The sequence below is a fragment of the Equus caballus genome, chromosome 7, assembly GCF_041296265.1.
Source record: "Equus caballus isolate H_3958 breed thoroughbred chromosome 7, TB-T2T, whole genome shotgun sequence".
Classification (NCBI taxonomy): Eukaryota; Metazoa; Chordata; class Mammalia; order Perissodactyla; family Equidae; genus Equus; species Equus caballus.
In genome coordinates, this window is record NC_091690.1 from 71,662,374 (window position 1) to 71,683,741 (window position 21,368).

Below are 21,368 nucleotides of genomic sequence, written 5' to 3' on the forward strand. Positions count from 1 at the left end.
TATTCTGGACATTTTCTAGAAATGAAATCATACAATGTGTGGTCTCTTGTATCTGGCTTCTTTTACTTAGCATCTTTTTTGAAGTTCATCCATGTGATAGCACGTATGAGTGATTCATTCCTTTTTATTGATGAATAGTATTCCATTTTATGGATATGCCACATTAGTGCTTTTTTTATTTTACAACTTGGATTTCCATTTTCCCGGTTGTACAATGGATACAGGATAACTTGGTTACTTGCAGGGAGGGGAGTGCGGGGGAAGGGATCTACAGCTAACTCTTGTTTAACCTAAATGACATAAGTGAGTGTTTTTCAAACCCAATCCAGTGTATTATACAGGATGAGAGTGTCCTAGCTTCACTCAACATTATGCCATCAGTCTCTTTTAAAGTCATTTTCCTGTCCCTCCCTCCTAACAGGAACAAAAGTACAGTTCCCCCAGGTTTCTTTCTCTCTCCCAAGGCTTTAAAAACCTCTACTCTTACTATACTTTTCTGCTTTACCTCCTTTTTCTACCTCCAACTCGTTGTTTTCTCTTTATCTTCAAGCTGATAGCTTTAAAAGTTCCATTTCTCCAAGTTTCTGAAAAGGTGTATTAGAACTAAATATCTGCATATTCTGGAACTTTATTTAAGAGGAATCTGTCATTCTTTTGATGTGGCCCCTCAGAATAATTTCTTCCTATATAGAAAAATGCTCTGTAAGTGATTTAAAGAAGAAAAAACAAAAAAAACCCTCACAGTATCAATCTAAAAGACACATGAGGACCCAAGTCAACATTTGACACCCTCATTTCAAAGAGAAGGTCAAAGAATGTATAGCAATTAAGCACAGTTTTCTACTATCTTTTCTTTTTAACATAACCTTGTTAAATATCAATTTTTATATTCCGTATAAAAGGCTACAATAACATTATTGTCTTGCCTCTGTTTTATGATGATGTCTGATTCAGATAAAGTGGATTACTTACCTTTACAAAATATTAAATATCCACATGTAGAAGATTATCTAATCATTTATAAAGGTGGGTAAGGGATGGTGGTACAGAAAGAAAGCTAGGGAAGGATGACACAGATCTTCAAGTCTTACTTCTCTAAGTAATTCCCAGACAATCAGCTTGAAAATATCAAAAATAAGATGATGTGGACACAGCTAAAAGCGTTCCCAGTGGTAAACGTTCTGTAGGAAATTATTCCACTACCTGCTTACTGGCCTAAGATACAGTAAAAGATAACACGAGCTACATGTAATTAGAGAAACTTTGCAAGATAAGGAAAAATAATACAAGCTATTATTATTAAAGCTTAAATGTTAGCTTTTCACTAACATTTCAGTGCCAAGAATATCCTTCTTGGTGGCCAGTTATTGCAGCAGGTGTGTGAAAGGCCTGGTGAGCTACATTTTCATCTTTGAAAGGACAGCTAAAAAGGGCTTCTTAATTAAGGTTTACTCTACCTCCATTATAGCTATAGAATCTAACTGGGCCTGTATAAGGTAGTGTGGAGAACGGCTCTGCATTGCAAATTTTATTTATTTATCTATTTTTTTGAGGAAGATTAGCCCTAAGATAACATCTGCCACCAATCCTCTTCTTTTTTACTGAGGAAGACTGGCCCTGAGCTAACATCAGTGCCCAACTTCCTCTACTTTATATGTGGGATGCCTGCCACAGCACGGCTTGACAAGCGGTGCATAGGTCCACACCTGGGATCTGAACTGGTGAACCCCGAGCCACCAAAGCAGAATGTGCACACTTACCCGCTGCACCACCAGGCCGGCCCCTCTGCATTGCAAATTTTTTAAAACTGCTAGTAAATAAAAACTCCCACTAAGTATTCTTTAATGTCATTATCTCAGTTTACTTTAAGAAAATGAATGGCACAACAATATGTATACTATACCTTTCTCAGGCTTTCATATTCCTCACGAAGTTCCCCAGGCTTGCTTAATTTGATTGGTGCTCTGAATATAAACTCTGGAAGAAAGGGAAAAGAAAACACCTTTCAACAGACTTTCTAGGAAGGAATCAAGACCTTGTCTGACTGCTGCCCCCACATTATAAACCACATAAAAAAATGTGGTCATCTTAATGTGAATATTCAAAATTCATTTAACAAATATTTATTAAAGGATATATGGGGCCAGACCCATGGCTGCATGCTCTGCTTCAGCAGCCTGAGTTCACAGGTTCGGATCCCAGGCGCAGACCTACACCACTTGTCAGCCATGCTGTGGCAGCAACTCACATATAAACTAGAGGAAGACTGGGACAGATGTTAGCTCAGGACTAATCTTCCTCAGTGAAAAAAAAAGGGATATAAATCAGGCACAATTCTAACCACTGGGGAGGAGAACTGAACAAATACAGTCATTACTCTCATGGAGCTTATAACCTTGTGGAGGGAAACAGACAATACACAAACAAGCGTGTGTATATAATACAACTCATGGTACTAAGCACCATGGAGAAAAATAAATGTAGGACGGAAGAAAAAGATTATTTTATATAGAGTGGTCTGGAAGGGCCTCACTGATAAAGTAACATGTTAAAAGGCCTCAAGGAAAAACTATATTTTAAGCTTTTAGTTCAGTGTTACAAAGCAACACTTTAAATGAGCTGAAGTTTTATCCATAATACTGTATTTTTCTATTTCTTTTTCAACCTTGCCATCAGAATATTTTCCTATATACAACCTGTGAGTATTTTCAGTATATAACCTGATCTTTTATCCTCAAAGCCTTGAGTGGTTTTGATCAGCCTATAGAATAAAGTCAAAACTCTTCAACATGTCATTCAAGGTTCTCCAGAGACAGATCACAACTTAATCTTTCTAAAGCACTGTTATCTCTCAACCCTTGACTATCTAGTTACTATATATATATATATAGTATAATATATATATGCCATATATTTTTTAAACTTTTATACTGTTTTCTCAGCTAAAATTCTGTTTTCTCCCCTTCTCTCTATATTTTTATAGTTTTTCTTTTCTTTCTTCTGAGGAAGATTAGCCCTGAGCTAACATCTGCTCCCAATTCTCCTCTTTTTGCTGAGGAAGACTGGCCCTGAGCTAACATCTGTGCCCATCTTTCTCTACTTTATATGTGGGACACCTGCCACAGCATGGCTTGACAAGCGGTGCACAGGTCTGTGGCTGGGATCCAAACCAGTGAACTCCGGGTCACCAAAGCAGAGCACACAAACTTAACTGCTACATCACCAGGCCAGCCCCTCTGTCTATATTTTTAAATCTGAGATATCCAGGCCCACAGGAGGCATACAATACACGTTGATTATATAAACAGATGATAAAAATCCAAGTTAAGAACAGGAATAAAAGATAGGTGCTAAATGCTATCAAAAAGGAAAAAGAACAGGGGCCAGCCATGTGGCTTAGTGGTTAAGTTCAGTGTGCTCATTTCAGCAGCTCAGGATTCAGTTCCTAGGCATGGACCTACACCGCTCATTGACCATGCTGTGGTAGTGACCCACATATAAAGTAGAGGAAGAGGGGCACAGATGCTAGTTCAGGGTGAATCTCCCTCAGGCAAAAACATGAAGATTGGCAACAGATATTAGCTCAGGGCCAATTTTCCCCAGCAAAAAAAGGGGGAGGGAAGTACACATTTCTGCCTTCTTAAATATACATGACATTTCTGTATACCCCTATGTATATTTAGTGATTTAAACACAGTATTTAAGACTTACTAATAACTCTCCATTCAGGTTGATAAATATTTGATGCAGAAAAGTAGGCTCTTCAAAAACTTGACTTTTGTCCTTTTTCAGTTGTCTCAACTATTTTAGAAAGACTCTTATTTAGTACATCTGAGAAATGTGGAAGCTACTGAGATAGAAACATGAACCTAATGCAGATGCAGAAAACAGTAACTGAAAGGTCTATCAAGTACAGAGAATTGTTGGACCCTGTGTTTGGGAGGCAAACATTCCATCACCTTCACCCACTTTAAAAAAAAAAAAGCCCTGATGACTATTTTAATTGTATCCCTTAAGCACATTTCCAATTATAGGCAAGTAGTATTTAAAATTAGATGCTTCAAAAGAATGAGGGAAGAAGGGAGGGAAAAGCAAAACCCTTAAGACAAAAACGTACTTTCAATCCATTTATAGAGAACCTATTAGATGTAAGATACTTCGTACATATTTTCTCAGTGAATCTTCACGGAAACTTTATAAAGTAGGTATTATACCAATTTTACAATAAGGAAAATGAGAGGTTAATGATTTGCCCAAAGCCAGAGAACTAGTACATGGCAAAATCAAGAGAAAAACATTAATAAGAATAAAGAGGGAAATTACATAATGATTAAAAGGCAACCAATCAAGATATAATAATCACGAACTTGTATGAATGTACATCACAGAAAAAACTAATAAGATTATAAAGAGAAATTAATAAATCCAAAATAATGGTAAGAAACTTTAACACACCACAATTAAAAACAGATAGATCAGGCAGACCAAAAGGTAGTAAAAATACAGAAACATTGAACAATAAAATTAACAAACTTGATCATATATATGTATATACCCAATGAACACGATATATATTCCTTAAAGCAAACAAGGAACAATTAAAAACACACTACGTCAGGGGCTGGCCCCGTGGCCAAGTGGTTGAGTTCGTGCGCTCTGCTGCAGGCAGCCTAGAGTTTCGTTGGTTTGAATCCTGGGCGCAGACATGGCACTGCTCATCGAACCACACTGAGGCAGCGTCCCACATGCCACAACTAGAAGGACCCACAACGAAGAATATACAACTATGTACCGGGGGGCTTTGGAGAGAAAAAGGAAAAAACAAAATCTTAAAAAAAAAAAAAAAACCACTATGTCACAAAGAAGTTTAAAAAAATTTCAAAGAATTCATATTATGCAGACTTTGCTCCTAGATCCTAGCTGTCATTTTCCAAGCCAAATTTTCTAGCTACCTGGCTGATTAGTCTGTGTTACCCAACATTCTTTCTCAATAAATTCCTTTTCTGCTTAAACTTGCCAGAGTAGATTTCTGCTGATTAAAACTAACAACCCTGGTTGATTTTATTTTTTTACATGGAACTATGCAATGACCAATAAACTAATCTCTAGTAAAACCGGTTAAGGAAAAAAAAAGAGAAGACAAACTAAGAATAAAGAAGACAAACCAAAATACAGATGTCAAGGTGAATTTAAATCTCCAACAACTGTTGCCAATCTTTTTTTTTTTTTCTGCTTTATCTTCCCAACCCCCGCCCTGTACATAGTTGTATATCTTAGTTGCAGCTCCTTCTAGTTGTGGGATGTGGGACGCCGCCTTAACGTGGCCTGACGAGTGGTGCCATGTCCGCACCCAGGATCCGAACCCTGGCCACAGCAGCAGAGCGCGCGAACTTAACCACTCGGCCACAGAGCCAGCACCAGAAAAGATCTTGTATATATATATATAATTTTGGATGTCTGCAAGTATATCCATAGATTAAATTGCTAGAATCAGAATTGCTGGGTCAAACAATACATGCTTTTGTAATTCTGACAGACAATACCAAATCACCCTTCCTTCCTGAAGCCTGGATGGATTTATAGTCCCACCACTAATGTATTTCTTCATACCTTTTCCAACACAACAATCAGTGTTGAAACTTTTTAACTTTGCCAATCTAATAGGTGAAATTTTGTATCTTATATACTTATGAAATTGAGTGCTTTTCACATGTTTGAGTAATTTGCATTTCCTTTGATAAGAAACATATATTCATTTCCTTTACTCCTATTGACTTTTTCTTCTTGATTTGTTAAAGCTTTCTCTATATAAGAAAAATTAGCCTTATGTGGTATGAATAGCAATTCTTTTCCTAGTTTATCATTTGCCTTGAGTTTGTCTATAGTGGTTACTTTTATGTAGTTATATTAATCAAACTTCTCTTTTATGGCTTCTGCATTTTGTATCATATTTGGAAAGACCTTCTTCGGGCCAAGATATAACAAATTCTATCATAATTTCTCCTGGTACAAAGTATAAAATTCTTCTCATATCTACTTTTAAAAATTCTAAATCTTGGGGGCCGGCCCTGTGGCTGAGTGGTTAAGTTTGTATGCTCCGCTGCGGCAGCCCAGAGTTTTGCTGGTTCGGATCCTGTGTGTGGACATGGCACTGCTCATCAGGCCATGTTGAGGCAGCGTCCCACATGCCACAACTAGAAGGACCCACAACTAGAATATGCAACTATGTACTGGGGGGATTTGGGGAGGAAAAAAAACAGAAAAAAAGAAAAGATTGGCAACAGTTGTTAGCTCAGATGCCAATCTTTAAAAAAAAAAAAAAATCAAATCTTTATTTTTATTTGGGGGGGCAACATAAGAGCATAATCTTACTCAGGCTTAAAATTAAGTCTACTAGGGGCTGGCCCCGTGGCTGAGTGGTTAAGTTCGCGCGCTCCGCTGCAGGCGGCCCAGTGTTTCGTTGGTTCAAATCCTGGGCGCGGATGCGGCACTGCTCATCAAACCACGCTGAGGCAGCGTCCCACATGCCACAACTAGAAGGACCCACAATGAAGAATATACAACTATGTACCCGGGGGCTTTGGGGAGAAAAAGGAAAAAATAAAATCTTTAAAAAAAAAAAAAGTAAGTCTACTATCCAACACAAGGGATGAAAAGTATTTTAGTGATAGCTTGGTGGAAATGATGACAATTTTTACTTACTATTGGAGGATTTGCTTTCTCTAAAATGGTTCTTGCTGACATTTAGAACAAAATGTCCAAAGAGCTTAACATCTTCATTATATAGTGTAAATAATATACCTGATCCCCAACTTAGAAGCTTCTCAAGCTTTGGATAAGTCAGTCCCAACCTCCTCTTCAACAAAATCAGAATAATATCCATCACAACAGGCTATTATTATGAGGATCAAAATGAGTGTAACAAGAGTGAAAACACTTTGTAAACTATTTCAGCCAGTAAAGTGGCCTGCAGTAGAATCTAAAACTATAAAATTGTCTCTGGCATTGGTGAGATAAAGAAACTGTGGTTTGGTCTGATTTATTTGCAAGTACAACTTATAAGAAACCAAGATAATGATCCAACTGCTTTGATACACATATTATATGAAAAGTTAAACTCCCTTTTGGATACTTATTAAGAAATCTCAAAGCTCATATATAAGGCCAAAGAGGAACTCAGCATACTGATGGAAATCTTATTATGCCTTCACTCACTTGACAGTAAAAGGGAATGAGCAGAGGTAGGGTGGAGCACCAATTCACATTCACCAAAATTAGTGCTGATATAGATTAACTTAATCTTGGATTAAGATTAACGACGTTTAATGCTTTAAAAATACAAAATGCTAAATAGTCAAGACCACTTTTTGTCCAAACAGTACTGTGCTACATTAAATGGCATTGTGCCTTTTGGGCAGAAAAAGGCCAGAAAAACAAAAATCTCCGCTTTTAAATCAAAATCTTTTACAACGTCTCTTAAAGCTGATTGGAGGACGTGTAGACACTCAACATTATTAATTAAACTAAGATCTTTATCAATCATAATTAACCTTTCAGGTTCTCTGATTTTTAATAAAGAAAGAACAATTGTTTATAATAAAACAGCTTCTGTCTGCTGATGTGGGACTTCATTTTTCTTAATTTTTTCTTTACTTCCCTCCCCATTCCTAGGGTCATATGTCAGCTTCCTCCACTCCAAAAGATGAAATTGTGGTTGAAATACCTGCAAGACTACTGTAAAAGCAGAGCAACAGGAGAAAATCTAGAAGATGCTGGTATGATGATGCCTTTTTAGATATACTATCAAAGGCATGATCCATAAAATAAGGGATGATAAGCTGGACTTCATTAAAATTAAAAATTTTTGCTCTGCAAAACACAATGTCTAGAGAATGAGAAGACAAGCTACAGACTGAAAGAAAATATTTGCAAAAGATATATCTGATATGACTGTTAGCCAAAATATACAAAGAACTCTTAAAACCCAACAATAAGAAAACAAACAACTTGATTTAAAAAATGGGAAAAGGACGTTAGACAGCTCACCAAAGATGTACAGAGGGGAAATAAGCATATGAAAAGATGTTCCACGTCATATGTCATTGGGGAATTACAAGTTCAAACAATGAGATACCACCACACATCTATTAGAAAGGCCAAAATCCAAAACACTGACAATAACAGATGCTGGTAAGGATGTAGAGTAGTAGGAACTCTCATTCATGCTGGTCTGAAGGTAAAATGGTATAGCCACTTTGAAAGACAGTCTGGCAGTTTCTTACAAAACTAAACATAGTCTTACCATATTATCCAGCAATTGCACTCCTTGATATTTACCCAAATGAGTTGAAAACTTATGTCTACACAAAAACCTGCACATGGATGTTTACAGCAGCTTTATTTATAATTGCCAAAACCTAGAAGCAAGCAAGACATCTTTCGGTAGGTAAACAGATAAATACATTAAGGCACATCCAGACAATGGAATATTATTCAGCACTAAAAAGAAATGAGCTATCAAAGCCATGAGAAGACATGGAGGAACCTTAAATACATATTTCTAAGTAAGAGAAGCCAACGTGAAAAGTCTACATACATATGATTCCAACTACATGACATTCTGGGAAAGACAAAACTATGCAGACAACAAAAAGATCAGTGGTTGCCAGGGATGGAGGGGAGTACAGATGAGTAGGCAGAGCACAGAGGATTCCCAGAGCAGTGAAAATACTCTACACGATATTATAATGATGGATATATGTCATTGTACATTTGTCCGAACCCATAGAATGTATAACATCAAGAGGGAACCCTGAGGTAAACCATGGACTTGGGTGATTATGAGGTATCATTGTAGGTTCATCCTTGGCAACAAATCTACCATTCTGGTGAGTGACATTGATAATGGGGGAGGCTATGTACATGTAGGGGCAGGGAGTATATGTGAAATCTCTGTACCTTCCTCTCAATTTTGTTGTAAAACAAAATTCTTTAAAAAATTCTTGGGGAAAAAAAAAAGTCAGAGCAACAAGATCTCAAAAGAACCAGAAAAGGCAACATCACTCTCTTTAGTCCAGAGGAGTTAGTCCCAAACCCACCAATCCCTCCACCAGCTTCTACAGGGATTTTCAAGAGTTTCAGTAGCACAGAAACAACCACTCACTCTTCCCTCACCTCACAGAAAAGAAATGCTAGAAACTACTTCACGTGTCACTGAGATGCTGAATATCTTCGTATTTGTAAACAAATCCAACGGCTGAGGTACTTTCTTAATGCCAGTACTCTGACTACTATGTTTAACAGGAAGAAAAACTCTCTAAGGATCCAATGCCTTAAGAATGACACACACCTGTGGCCGTGACCTAAGCTAAGTATTGCATTCCGTCTAACATGAACTGTAGGAGCAGCTGTACTTCCTTGAAGGTTCTTCCTGAAAAGGGTTTTCTCTGGGGCGAGGTAACCGGTTATTAATAAAGGCAAACAAACAAAACAAACTACAAGACAGGCATTTTGCTAATTGCACCAAACCCTCAGGAATGAAGTGTCATTGTCAAAGCATCCACATCAATACAAAATTAGAAAAAGAACCTCACTCAACCATAATGGGAAGATGCTACCCTAACAACTCTCAAATCCAAAAGTAACCATCCCTTGGTACTAAACTATGCTTCAGTTTTCACCCCTGTAGGTTCAACTTCTTATCAGTGCAGCAGCATGAAAAAGAACTTTCCCAAGACCTAGGTCCAAATTTGAATACTCCCACTTCCTAGCTATTTGCCCTGGGGCAAATAAAAAAATCTGTTCAGCTAATTTCTAACTCGATCACTTCAGCAGCATCATTATGATGGCTGGCAGTTATGTAACACTTACACCAGGCTCACTTCTAAGCACTCTTTATTTACTAACTCATTTAATCTTCACAATAACCCAATGGGGAGAGGCTATTGTCCCCATTTTACAGAGGAGGAAACTGAGGCACAGAGCATTTAACTTGCCCAAAGCTACATGGCTATAAGTGGAAAAGCTATGATTTAAACCCAGGCAATCTGGCTCCAGGATCTGTGCTCTTATCCACTATGCCTTATTACCTCTTTAATTTAAAAAAAAAAGGCCTAACAGCCCTATATAACAATGGGCACAAGACATGAACGGGCATAGAAAAAATAAATTCAGATAGCTTATAAACATATTAAAATATGTTCAATTTCACAATACTAAAATCAAAACACTTTTATGTATCAGATTGGCAAAGATCAAAAAGTTTGATAATGACAAAAATTAGCAAAGGTATCTTTTATCTTAAAAACATCATACATGTGTACAAAGATATGTACAAGAATATTCATGAAGACCACTCACAATACTAAAGACTGGAAACAACCTAAATATTCTTCAATTAGACTGACTGAATAAATTATCAGATGACTGGGATACCATGGATCTATTTCTATAGTATCTGTTTTTATTCCTGGTCTCATTTCTTGGTTTACCTGGTAATTTTCGTTAGAATGCCATTCATTGCGTATAAAAAACTGTACAAGCTCTGGACGATATTATATTCCTACAGAGGATTCACCACGTTCTTTGACAGGCAGTTACCATGAGGGTAGATCACCTCACAATCCAGTCGGGACAGGAGCTGATTTGAGGCTGGCCAGTCTTTGCAAAGCTTGTAAAGCTTATTCTACCCTAGTCTAGCCCTCCAAGGGTCCAACTCAGAGTCTGGGGTGTTTACCAAGCCAACCTTCCTTGGAAGGTCCTGAGCTTTTTTCTCAACACTGAGGAACTGCTAACAGAGTGTGTTTTTAGTAGCCTTCTGTGAAGCTTCTTAGCCTTTCATCCTGCACAGTTTAAGAATCAGCAAATGGCTCAAGAGAAAAAAGCAGGTGGAGGGGGGCAGGGACAAGGGGAGGCACCTCCCTTCTCTCTGGGATCTTGGCCTGTCAAGTTTTGGTTGCCTTGGAAGCCCTAAAGTACAATTTTTGTATCTCCAACCCCATGAAGAAAGCTCTGCTGGCTTTTCTGCCTCTTAATAGCTGTACTCTCCCTTTGCCAAGAATCCACGAATGTCTGAAGTCCTGGCTGCCTTGGCAACTTACCAATGCCTTCATATAGATTTTTTTAAAAATCAGGCGTTTTTCTAGTTATTCTCAGCAGGAGGTTTGGTCTGCCACAATCTGCTCCATCATAGCCAGACGCAAAATCTACATTCTTCATAAGCAGTGAAGAAGCAAGATTTTCATCATGAAACCACAAACCATTACTAAAGAGGGAATAAGCAGTGAGGAAGAAGACAAAAGTAGAGAAGGTTCCTTTAAGAAAGTCAAGAAAGGGATAAAATAAAGGTAGAACATGTGTGGTCCAAGTCCTAAAGGAACTTTCAATCTTACTAGGGAAGGAAAATCACACAGGAGTGAAACTATAGAATGGCAGCAACTTATAAAAATAAACACCTAAGTGCTGCATAGAACAGCAAGAGTAGAAGTACACACAGCAAAAGGAAGACAGTCAAAGCACATCTTCTACCACAAAACATATGTAAGTGCAGAGGTACACAGGAAACAAGAGGCCATTATCCATATTAATCTCTACACTACCTGCTTATACTACCCACCAAACTTCTGAACAACCACTGTCAAATGGAATATGTGAAAGCAGAAATTTTAATGTTAAATTAAGCACACCACTTAGAAGTAGGAAGGTAGAAACATGGGGAGTGACCACAAATGTGTTCTAAAACCAAACTAAAGTGGTTTCCATTTCATCGACTATTTTTTGGTTTACTCCTTTTAATTCTTGAAGAGTACAGTTGACAGCCAAGTACCACCTGTCCTAAACAAATGCAGCTGCTCATGTGCCCACGTGCAAGACAAACAGCAATTTATAGTAGGCAATATAAATAGTTTACCTGAAAAGAAGAGGAAGTACACAGAGAAAACATTAAAAGCTAATAAAATGTCAAGATCAAATTTTAAGGCTGCTTACTCAAGTACCATAATTAACATCACAGATTACTACACATTAATTACACTGTTTGTGTTTTAAAACCATCCTTCGGCAAAGAACTAATCAAATCAAAATGTCACAGCTCACATACCATGAATTTAGAAAATGTAACTTTTGACCTAATAATTGAATTTCTAGGAATCTATCTAAGAAAATAATCTAAAATATAGAAAAACTTTTACATAAAAAGATTTTCATTGCAATATTGTTCACTGCAAAACAAAAACTGAGAAAAACCTAAATGTCCAATATTGAGGGAATGGTTAGGCTAATTATGGACAGTCCATACAATGTACTTCTATTCTGCCTTTAAAATTATATAGAAAGATTTTTTAATGTAAGATATTGCTTTAACAGGATAGGAAAGCATTTGGGTGCAATGAGAGATGCAAGTTGCCAGACTGAATATGCCTTATAATTTCAAACATAAGAAAACATTAAATATAGAAATGGCAATAAGAAATGGAAAAAGAAAGGGCAATACAACTGTAGAAGTCACAAAGGGAGAAAAAGAAAACATTAGTGATAACATATCAAGTTACCATATATAAGTGTGTAATAATAATGGAAACAGTTACCAGAGATTAGGAAGTTCAAGAAGGAGTGAGCAGTGAGGAAGAAGGGAGATGCTGTGGGAGAGAAAATACACACATAGAAAGGCATGAGACCCTTTCCCCAAGCCATTTATAATAGAGTTTATTAGCTAAGACAAATTCATAAAAGTTTTAAAAACAAACAAATTACTGCAGAGAGAATTTCAGATACGTGGTCACAAAATAAACAACTGCCAAATCAATCTTACAAGCAAATGTTGCAACAAGCGTCTGTTGGAGGAAGAGAACAAGGGCTGGGAAGGAGAGGCAAGGCTTTAAGAAGGTGGGATGAAGCTGGGTCGAACTGCTAAAACTCAGATAAGTGAAAAGATGAAGAGCAATTCAGGGGAACAAAGTAGGATCAGAAGTGTGATAGCACTACTGAACTGCACACTTAAGACGGTAAGTTTCATGTTATGTGGTTTTTACCACAATTTGAAAAAAAAACTTTTTCAATGTGAAAGCTGGATAATGAATACATATATTCTGCACCAGCAGAAAGTTTACATAGGAGAATTGTCCAGGCCAGAAAGGTAGGCTGGGGCCAGGTTATAAAGAACCTTCAACATCAGGCTAAGGAATCTAAACATCATCCTGTCTTGGATAACACTATCATATTTAATCTTATCAACATGGTAAGACTATGAATAAACAATAAAACCTCAGTTATCCAGCATGCTTGGGGAATAGGGTGTTCTTTAATCTTAGGTGGTAACAATGCCAAATCTGAGCAGAATCTTCCCTACACACAGTACGAGGGAGCTACTTCAGGAACTCTACCGGGAATGCCTGTCTGGGTTGGTCACTCAGCTCAACATCTTTTCCTAACGTAGCACTTCACCAGCCACACCAGTATGCCTGACAACTTCTATAAGTAGAAACACTCCAGGCTGTGGAGCCCAATCAGATTCCAGCACTTATCAGGGTGACATTGGGCACACTACAACTTCTCTAGCCCTCAGTTTCCCCACTTCCCAAAAGGATAATACCTTCCTCAAGTGAGTTGTTGCGAATGATTAAATGACATGATTTAATATAATGTCTGGTATAGCATTGGGTATATAACCGATATTCATTAAATGTTAGATACTTCCCTATAAGGAAGAAGAAAAATTCTACTTAACCTTTTCAGGGGTAGAAATTTCTCAGAATTGTAGGAAAGTATAAGGAATTCAATGAAAAAAAAAGGCACCAAAGATTTTTTTTCTTTATATTAGTGGGACAACTGGAAAGTGCTTATTAAATTAACTGATAATAAAAATTAATGATGATATTCAAATTCCAAGGTGCATCTTGCACCCTTTGCTTGAAGAATTTACCTGATTGGAATCTTTTTTTTTTTTTTTTTTTTTGATGAAGATTAGCCCTGAGCTAACTACTGCCAGTCCTCCTCTTTTTTGCTGAGGGAGCCTGGCCCTGAGCTAATATCGTGCCCATCTTCCTCTACTTTACACCTGGGACGCCTACCACAGCATGGTGTGCCAAGCGGTGCCATGTCCGTGCCCAGGATCCAAACCGGCGAACCCCAGGCCGCTGAGAAGCGGAACGTGCGAACTTAACCGCTGCGCCACCAGGCCGGCCCCTTACCTGATTGGAATCTTGATCTGGGAAGAATAAGAAGTAGTCCTAAGCAGCCTGAGACTCTATAAGACTCTTGGTCAGACAATGAATATTTTCAGCTTTGCCGATCCTAAGATCTCTGTCACACCTGCTCAACTCTGCTGTTGTAGCATGAAAGCAGCCATAGACAATATTTATGAATGAGTATGGCTGTGTTCCAATAAAACTTTACAAAAACAAGCAGCAGGCTAGATCTGGCCTGCTGACTATAGTTTGCCAACCCCTGGTGCTACAGATTGACTGTGCTCCCCACAATATTCATATGTTGAATGAGATTAGGGCCTTAATAAAAGAGACCCCAAAGAGCTCCCTTGCCCCTTCCACCAAGTGAGGACACAGCAAGAACACAGTTGTCTATGAATCAGAAGGCGGCCCCCATGAGACACCAAATCTACTAGCATCTTGATCTTGGACTTCCCAGGCTCCAAGACTGTCAGAAACAAATTTCTGATGTTTATAAGCCACCAAGTCTATGGTATTCTGTTATAGCAGCCCAAATTGACTAAGACACCTAGATTAGAGAAGACAAAGTAAGAGAGTAAAGACCAACAAGATTTGCAAAAGCAGGTATTAAACAAGAGTAGAGTCAAAGCATAAGGTTCCTTGTTGAATCCAGAAATGGCCCAAACAACAAGGCATAGTTGGGCAGTCTACAATGGATCAGCACAATCAAAGCTAACATGAAGAACACAATAAAAGAAGTCACAGAAGCAAATGCAGGTGTGAGAATGCTGCAGAGATGAAGGCCCTGCAGACCTATGCAGATCAAGATCATGCAACTGCCCCATCACTATATCCACCACCACTCTGGTGCAAAATCCTTCGGACTTAATTTCTGCTGTTTGAGGCAAAGAATCATTCACAATAGTCCACAATGTGGAATGATACCAAAATGAGAAAGACTGCAGGATTTAGAACCATAGGAACCTGCATTCAAATCTACCACCCCCTGGCTTTGTGTATCTACCAGTATTTATCCTTGCTAAGCCTGTTTCTTCATCCACAAAATGGGAGTAACACTTACCTTAACAGGGTTGTTTATCTCATCTAATTCTCCAATACCTACTTAGTACAGAGTCTTTGTGTATTAAACGGTAGCCTAACTGGCCTCTCTGTCTCTTAGACTCTTTATCTTTCCATCTATCTTCAACTCTGCTTCCTTAGTTCTTTATAAAACAGAGAAATGACCCTATCATCCTTCTGCTTAATAACTTTCACTGGCTTTCCTCTGCCTCCAAGATTTACAAACAGGACCCAATCTACCACTCCAAGCGACATTTTCTACTATTCCCACAATACTTCTCCCCTCCCTAGCCTTCCCACATCTCACTTTTCCTAGATATGCCATACCTATCTCCTCTGAGACTGTATTTATATATGCCACTTCCTCCTCCCAGAACGCTCTATTAATTATATGATGATTAGTTCCAAACCCTGTTTATTGCCCTCTCCTTTGTGAAGCTTTTCCCACTAACACAGAGAGAATTATGTTAACCTCCCGGAGGCCTTTACGACATTCTGCACTTATCTTGATTGTAGTAGCATTAATTACCTATGTTATAATTACTTGTGTCTTCCTCTGACTCCCCAAACTAAGAGATTTCCTTGAAGATAGGTATGATTTGCAGGTATGTGTCTCAGCATACGGCAGGGGCTTAAAAGTTTTTTTGTTGAATGAACCAATGAGAAGGTGCTTTAACACTAGCACCATTTTGTACTATGGTCTTTTAATAAAAGAATCTGTAGTCTGGAGGGAGGTGAATTTAGTAAAGCTTTTCTTTATAAGTAAGACAAAGGTAAACTTTAGTAAAGTCGAGGTCAACCCCAAATTAATGGACTCAACTCTTTTAAGGTTTTACTATAATAGTTATACAGAACCAAACACTAGACAAAAACACATGAAAAATGGCAAAACAGAAGGGAGTAAAGGGAAAATAAGCCCACTGCTATTCAAAAAAGTAAAAACCAAAATTGGATGTAAGTTGTCTTCAGGCTTAAAACTTTCATTGTACATACATGTGATGAGGAACTTGACAGCAGTTCATGCAGAAAAAAAAAAGGCAGTTTTGTTGCCTATAAATTTAGTATGAGCAAGGCCAATGCAATCTTTGGCAATATTAGTGAGAATTTAGCATCCAGATGGAGAGACAGTAAGTGCCACTGCACTTTGCAGTGGTCAAGCAATATTTAAAGTATGAGGGTCAGTTCTGAATGGCATACTTAAAGATGACCAGAAAGATAAAGGAATCATGACATATGATCAAAAACTTTTTTTAAGGATTTTTTTAAAGGAATCTTTTTCCTTCATTAAACATTTACTGAATATCTAATACGCTCTAGGTAACATATCAAGTGCTAAATACACAAAGACATAATCCCTGACTCCAGAGAGTTCAGTGTAGTGCCAGAAACAGACACACCAACAAGAAACAGAAATCCAGGGACATGAGGGATGCACCTCCTTATGTGGTGACACAAAGGAAGGTAACTGACTCCTACCTGAGTGAGAAAAAATTTCACAGAGCACTTGTTGCACCTGGGTCTTAAAAGATGGCTATAATTTGACAGGAAAATAAGAGGTAAGAGTATTCCAGGAAGAATAATCATAGGTGACAAAGGTCAAAAGGTTTCAAAAAGCATACTACATTCCAAGAGCTCTAAGTAATGTAGTATGATCAGAATCTTGGGAACCGGAGGAAGAGGACCAAAGAAATGAATTTGAGAAGTTTAACCTAAAAATTTTGATAGAAACAATCATGGTCTTTAAATACTTGAACACTGAAACTAGGGAAGCAGATTTTGATTGACTAGAAAACAACATTCAAACAGTTAAAATTGTCCACTAATAAAGAGCAATGAGCACAGAGTTACTGGAATGGGAGAAGCATCCCTATTCATGTATAAGATCAATGTCTCCTGGGTGTTCCAGATCTCATCTTCTCTCACCTCTTCACAAACTTAGCTTATTCAGTTTTCTCCACTTTCTCCAGCATCATCAATTTTCCCCTCTCTACTATGATAATATACAAAACTAACACAGAAACATGACTTAATGTCATCTATCTAAAAGACTCCTGAGCTCTTGTCCCCAAGCACATACTGACTTCCCTCTCTGCTCCCCTTTATAGAAAACTCCTCCAAAAGCAGTCTACATATTCACTGTTTCTGCTTTCTCTCTCCTAATTGTCACTTCAACCCCTTCTATTAGGATCCTTTTTTTTTTTTTGTCCTACCGCTCTATCAAAACTGCTCTTATTAAAGTCACCAAGAAAGACCTCCAAGGACCCCAGGGTTGGTTTATAGTATAGGCACAAATGAATTCCATGAATGGGTATACTCTGATAAACAGAATCTTTAGCCTAAGAACTAAGGCTCTTTAAAATCAAAACAGCTAATGCCAGCCTTATTGAAGGCTGGTATTTATTATTATCAATCTGGGATGAACTAGCTCAGTTTTAGCATACAACTATCTTCGCGGTAATATTATCCATTTCGTATGGAAAACAAGAAAGAATAGTGAGATGCTGAAATTGGACATCCTCGCATCATCTTCATCAGTAAGAATAATCAGCAAATGCCATTCTTTGCTTTCACATCTCCATCACAATTGTCTAAAACTTATTTTAACCTAATCTTCTAAAATAGACTGAGGCACACTTATTGAGTATGAAAGATAATTCTTCCTTCAATGTTCCTCCTTCTTATACACTCTTGATCTCTTCAAGTCCATCCTTTTTAAGCACCTAGTTCAAGGCCTTACACATAGTAGGCACTCTATAAATAATGTCTAAGGAATAAACTATAAAACCTAACATATAGGACCTAGTATAAAGTAAATTCCATAAACGCTAATCTCCCCACACCAAAACTATCCCAACTTTAAGGAACAATGCATAAATCTGATAAATCCTTCATACCCTACATGAACAAGTTTATCTATTTTCTCTCTCAGAAGTACCTGCATTTTAAAAGAACCGCAAGAAAAAAGAACCTAAAGATGATACATATTGCATTTCAGATACTACAGGAAAAATGTGAGTGATATTCTGAGGCAACAGAACCTAGAATCTCTAAAAACACATAATTGATTAAACATCAATCTGACCCTATGTAGCAAAAGAAAGGAATGCCATTTCTTCCACTAATTCTTATAATTAAAAAGCCATATATAATATTTATACATAGAAAAAGAAAGCTAGTAAAGTCTAGCAGGAAATACACAATCATTAACAATGGTTTTCTATGGTAAGACAAATAACTGTCTCAACCACAATTTATCCCTTTACCCCTTTTCCTATCAGGACAGCTGTTACTACTTTTGCCAGTACTACAGCACTGTAAGGAGTATCGTTTTTCATTATTCATTGTGTGTTCCAGTAGGGCAGACACTTACTAATGGAATCACCACATGGCAAAGAATGTCTCTCTTCACTTTTACTAGATATAGCCAAACTGCTCTCCAAAATGGTTACACAAACTCATACACCTCCAGCAGCATGTAGGTTCCCATTATTAACTATAATTAATCAAGCATAAATTATAAGGCCAGTATGACGGCCTCTCATCACTGGTTTAATTTGCATTTCCTTGATTACTGATATTGAGCATCATTCCAGATGTTTATTGGCCTTTCAGTTTTCCTCTTCTGTGAAATGTCTGTTGAAATCCCCTCACCGTTTTTCTAATGAGGTATCTGTCATAGTGATTTGTAGTTCTTCATATATTTTGTACATTAACCTTTTGTCAGTTATTTCATTGCAAATATTTTCTCCCACCCTATGGTCTACCTTCTTACTTTACTACTATCTTTTATCATACAGAAGTTCTTTATTTTAACGTGGCCAAATTATATTTTCCTTTATGCTTTGTGTTTTTTGTATAAAGAATCCCTCTCTATTTCATCTTAGAGATACTCTTAGTATGTTCTAAGTTTTACAGTTTGTTTGTTTTCTTTGAAAGATTTTATTTTTCCTTTTTCTCCCAAAGCCCCCCGGTACACAGTTGTATATTTTTAGTTGTGGGTCCTTCTAGCTGTGGCATGTGGGATGCTGCCTCAGCATGGCTTGACGAGTGGTGCCACGTCCACGCCCAGGATTCGAACCGGCAAAACCCTGGGCCGCCGAAGTAGAGCATGTGAACTTAACCACTCGGCCACAGGGCCAGCCCCTACAGTTTGATCTTTAATCCATATAGAATTAACTTTTTGTGTACGGTGTGAGATATCTTTTCTTGTTTTCTATAAGGTCAGCTAACTACCCACACAACTAATAATGGTATCTTTGCCACTGATTTGTAATGCCACCTGGCATCTACCAAATTCAAATATATGAGGGCACGTTACTGGTCTCTATAATTAATAACACTGGTTATTCAACTATCCTGACACCAATACTTCACTGTTTTAGTTAATATGGCTTTATAATAGCTCAATATTTTACACAGCAATGTGCTCCAAAATCATCTTGACTGTTTTTGGCCACTAACCATCCTTATTGACAAGTTCCACTTCAAAAAAAAGTTTCCCTCTATTTCAAGTGTTCTAGTTTTTTAAATAATGAATGAATGGTCAATTTTGTCAAATGCTCTTTTGAGCATCTTTTGAGATAATCACATGGTTTTACTTTCCTGTAGTAAAGTAATGTGGTGAACTACAATAGATTCTTAACGTTCAACTGAACTCCCAGTCCCGGAATAGATGCTACTTGATTGTCATTTTTCTTAAATATACTACTCGATTAGTGTATATTTCATTTGGGATTTTTAAAATCTACATTCCTGAGACTGACCTGTATTTTTCCTTTCTTACACTGTCCTTGTGTGATTTTAAGTTGTAAAAGCCCCCCAAAATGAGTCTGGAAACATTTTTAATTCCCTGGAATAGTCTGCATAAGGATCACCAATCCTGCAATATTTGGGTAATCTGTAAAACCATCTGTGCCTGGTGCTTCTTTAATGAATAGAATTTTTTTCCGCATCTTATTATGGAAAAGTCTCAAATATTTATCAGAGACCAGTATAATGAACCCCAACATATCCATCACCCAGCTTCATTCAAGTCATTGCCAATCTTATTTCATCTACTCCCCTAATCATTATCTGCCCCCCTCCTCTGAATAAATTATTTTGAAGCAAATCCCAGACACATCATCTTACCTATATACATTTTAGCATCCCTCTTAAAGATAAGGACTCTTTGAAAATACGTAACCAGAAAACAACTGTCACACTAAAAATTTAATAATCTTTAATACCAGCAAATATCCAACCAGTATTCAAATTCCTGTCAGAAGTTCTTATAGTTTTTCAAATCAGGATCCAAGCAAGTTCATACACTAAAATTGGTTGTGTCTTTTAATCTATACATTTCCCTTCTATTCCTTTTTCTTCTCCTTTTTCACATATTTGTGGAAGAAAATGGGCCTGTCCTGTTGTTTACCACATTCTGGATTTTGCTCATCGCATCCATGTATTACTTAGTAGATAGATTTTACTAGTTGTTCAATTTTTGTTTCATTTCTATTTGTACTTTCTATTTATTCTTGAGTCAGCTGGGATAGGTTGTCTTTTTTAGGATACTGACTAGTTTATACAATTTTTCAAATTCATGGGCATAAAGTTTTCTACATTCTATATTTATGAGGTTTTTAAAAATCTTTATCATATCTACAGTTGCATTGTTTCATTCCTAATGTTATTTATGCCTTCTTGCTTCTCTTTTTCCTTGAACAATCTTGCCAGATCTGTCTATAATATAAATCCTATATTAATATCATCAATGAATTAGATTTTGGCTTTATTAATCCTCTCCACTGTTTGCTTTCTATTCCATTAATTCCTGTTATTATCTTTATTCTTTCCTATCTTCTCTCCTTCCTTTGGGTTTAATCTGCTGTGACTTTTCTAACTTCTTCAGTTGGCCACTTATCTTCAGGCTTTCTTTTATTCAAATACCTTTTAGATTCTAAGACATACATTTTTTCATATTAACACCTCTCAAATTGGGATGTTTCTTACAATCGGAGTCTTAGAATCATTGTCAGCAGCAGGGATGATGCCATTGTCACTGCTTATATATATGAACATAGACAGTTAAAAAATAAGCTTGCAGGACCCGGCCCCACGGCCAAGTGGTTAAAGTTCTGTGTGCTC

The 21,368-nt window shown here is 37.3% G+C and overlaps 1 protein-coding gene across 1 annotated transcript in view; it reads right to left on the reverse strand.

Annotated features, from left to right (window-relative positions):
- RNF169 (ring finger protein 169) overlaps nucleotides 1-21,368 on the reverse strand; it is an 83,493-nt gene that overhangs the window by 52,220 nt on the left and 9,905 nt on the right. Inside the window, exon 2 of the mRNA XM_023645724.2 lies at nucleotides 1,904-1,977. Within this exon, the coding sequence (XP_023501492.1) occupies nucleotides 1,904-1,977 (74 nt within the window). The remainder of the gene's footprint in view (nucleotides 1-1,903; nucleotides 1,978-21,368) is intronic.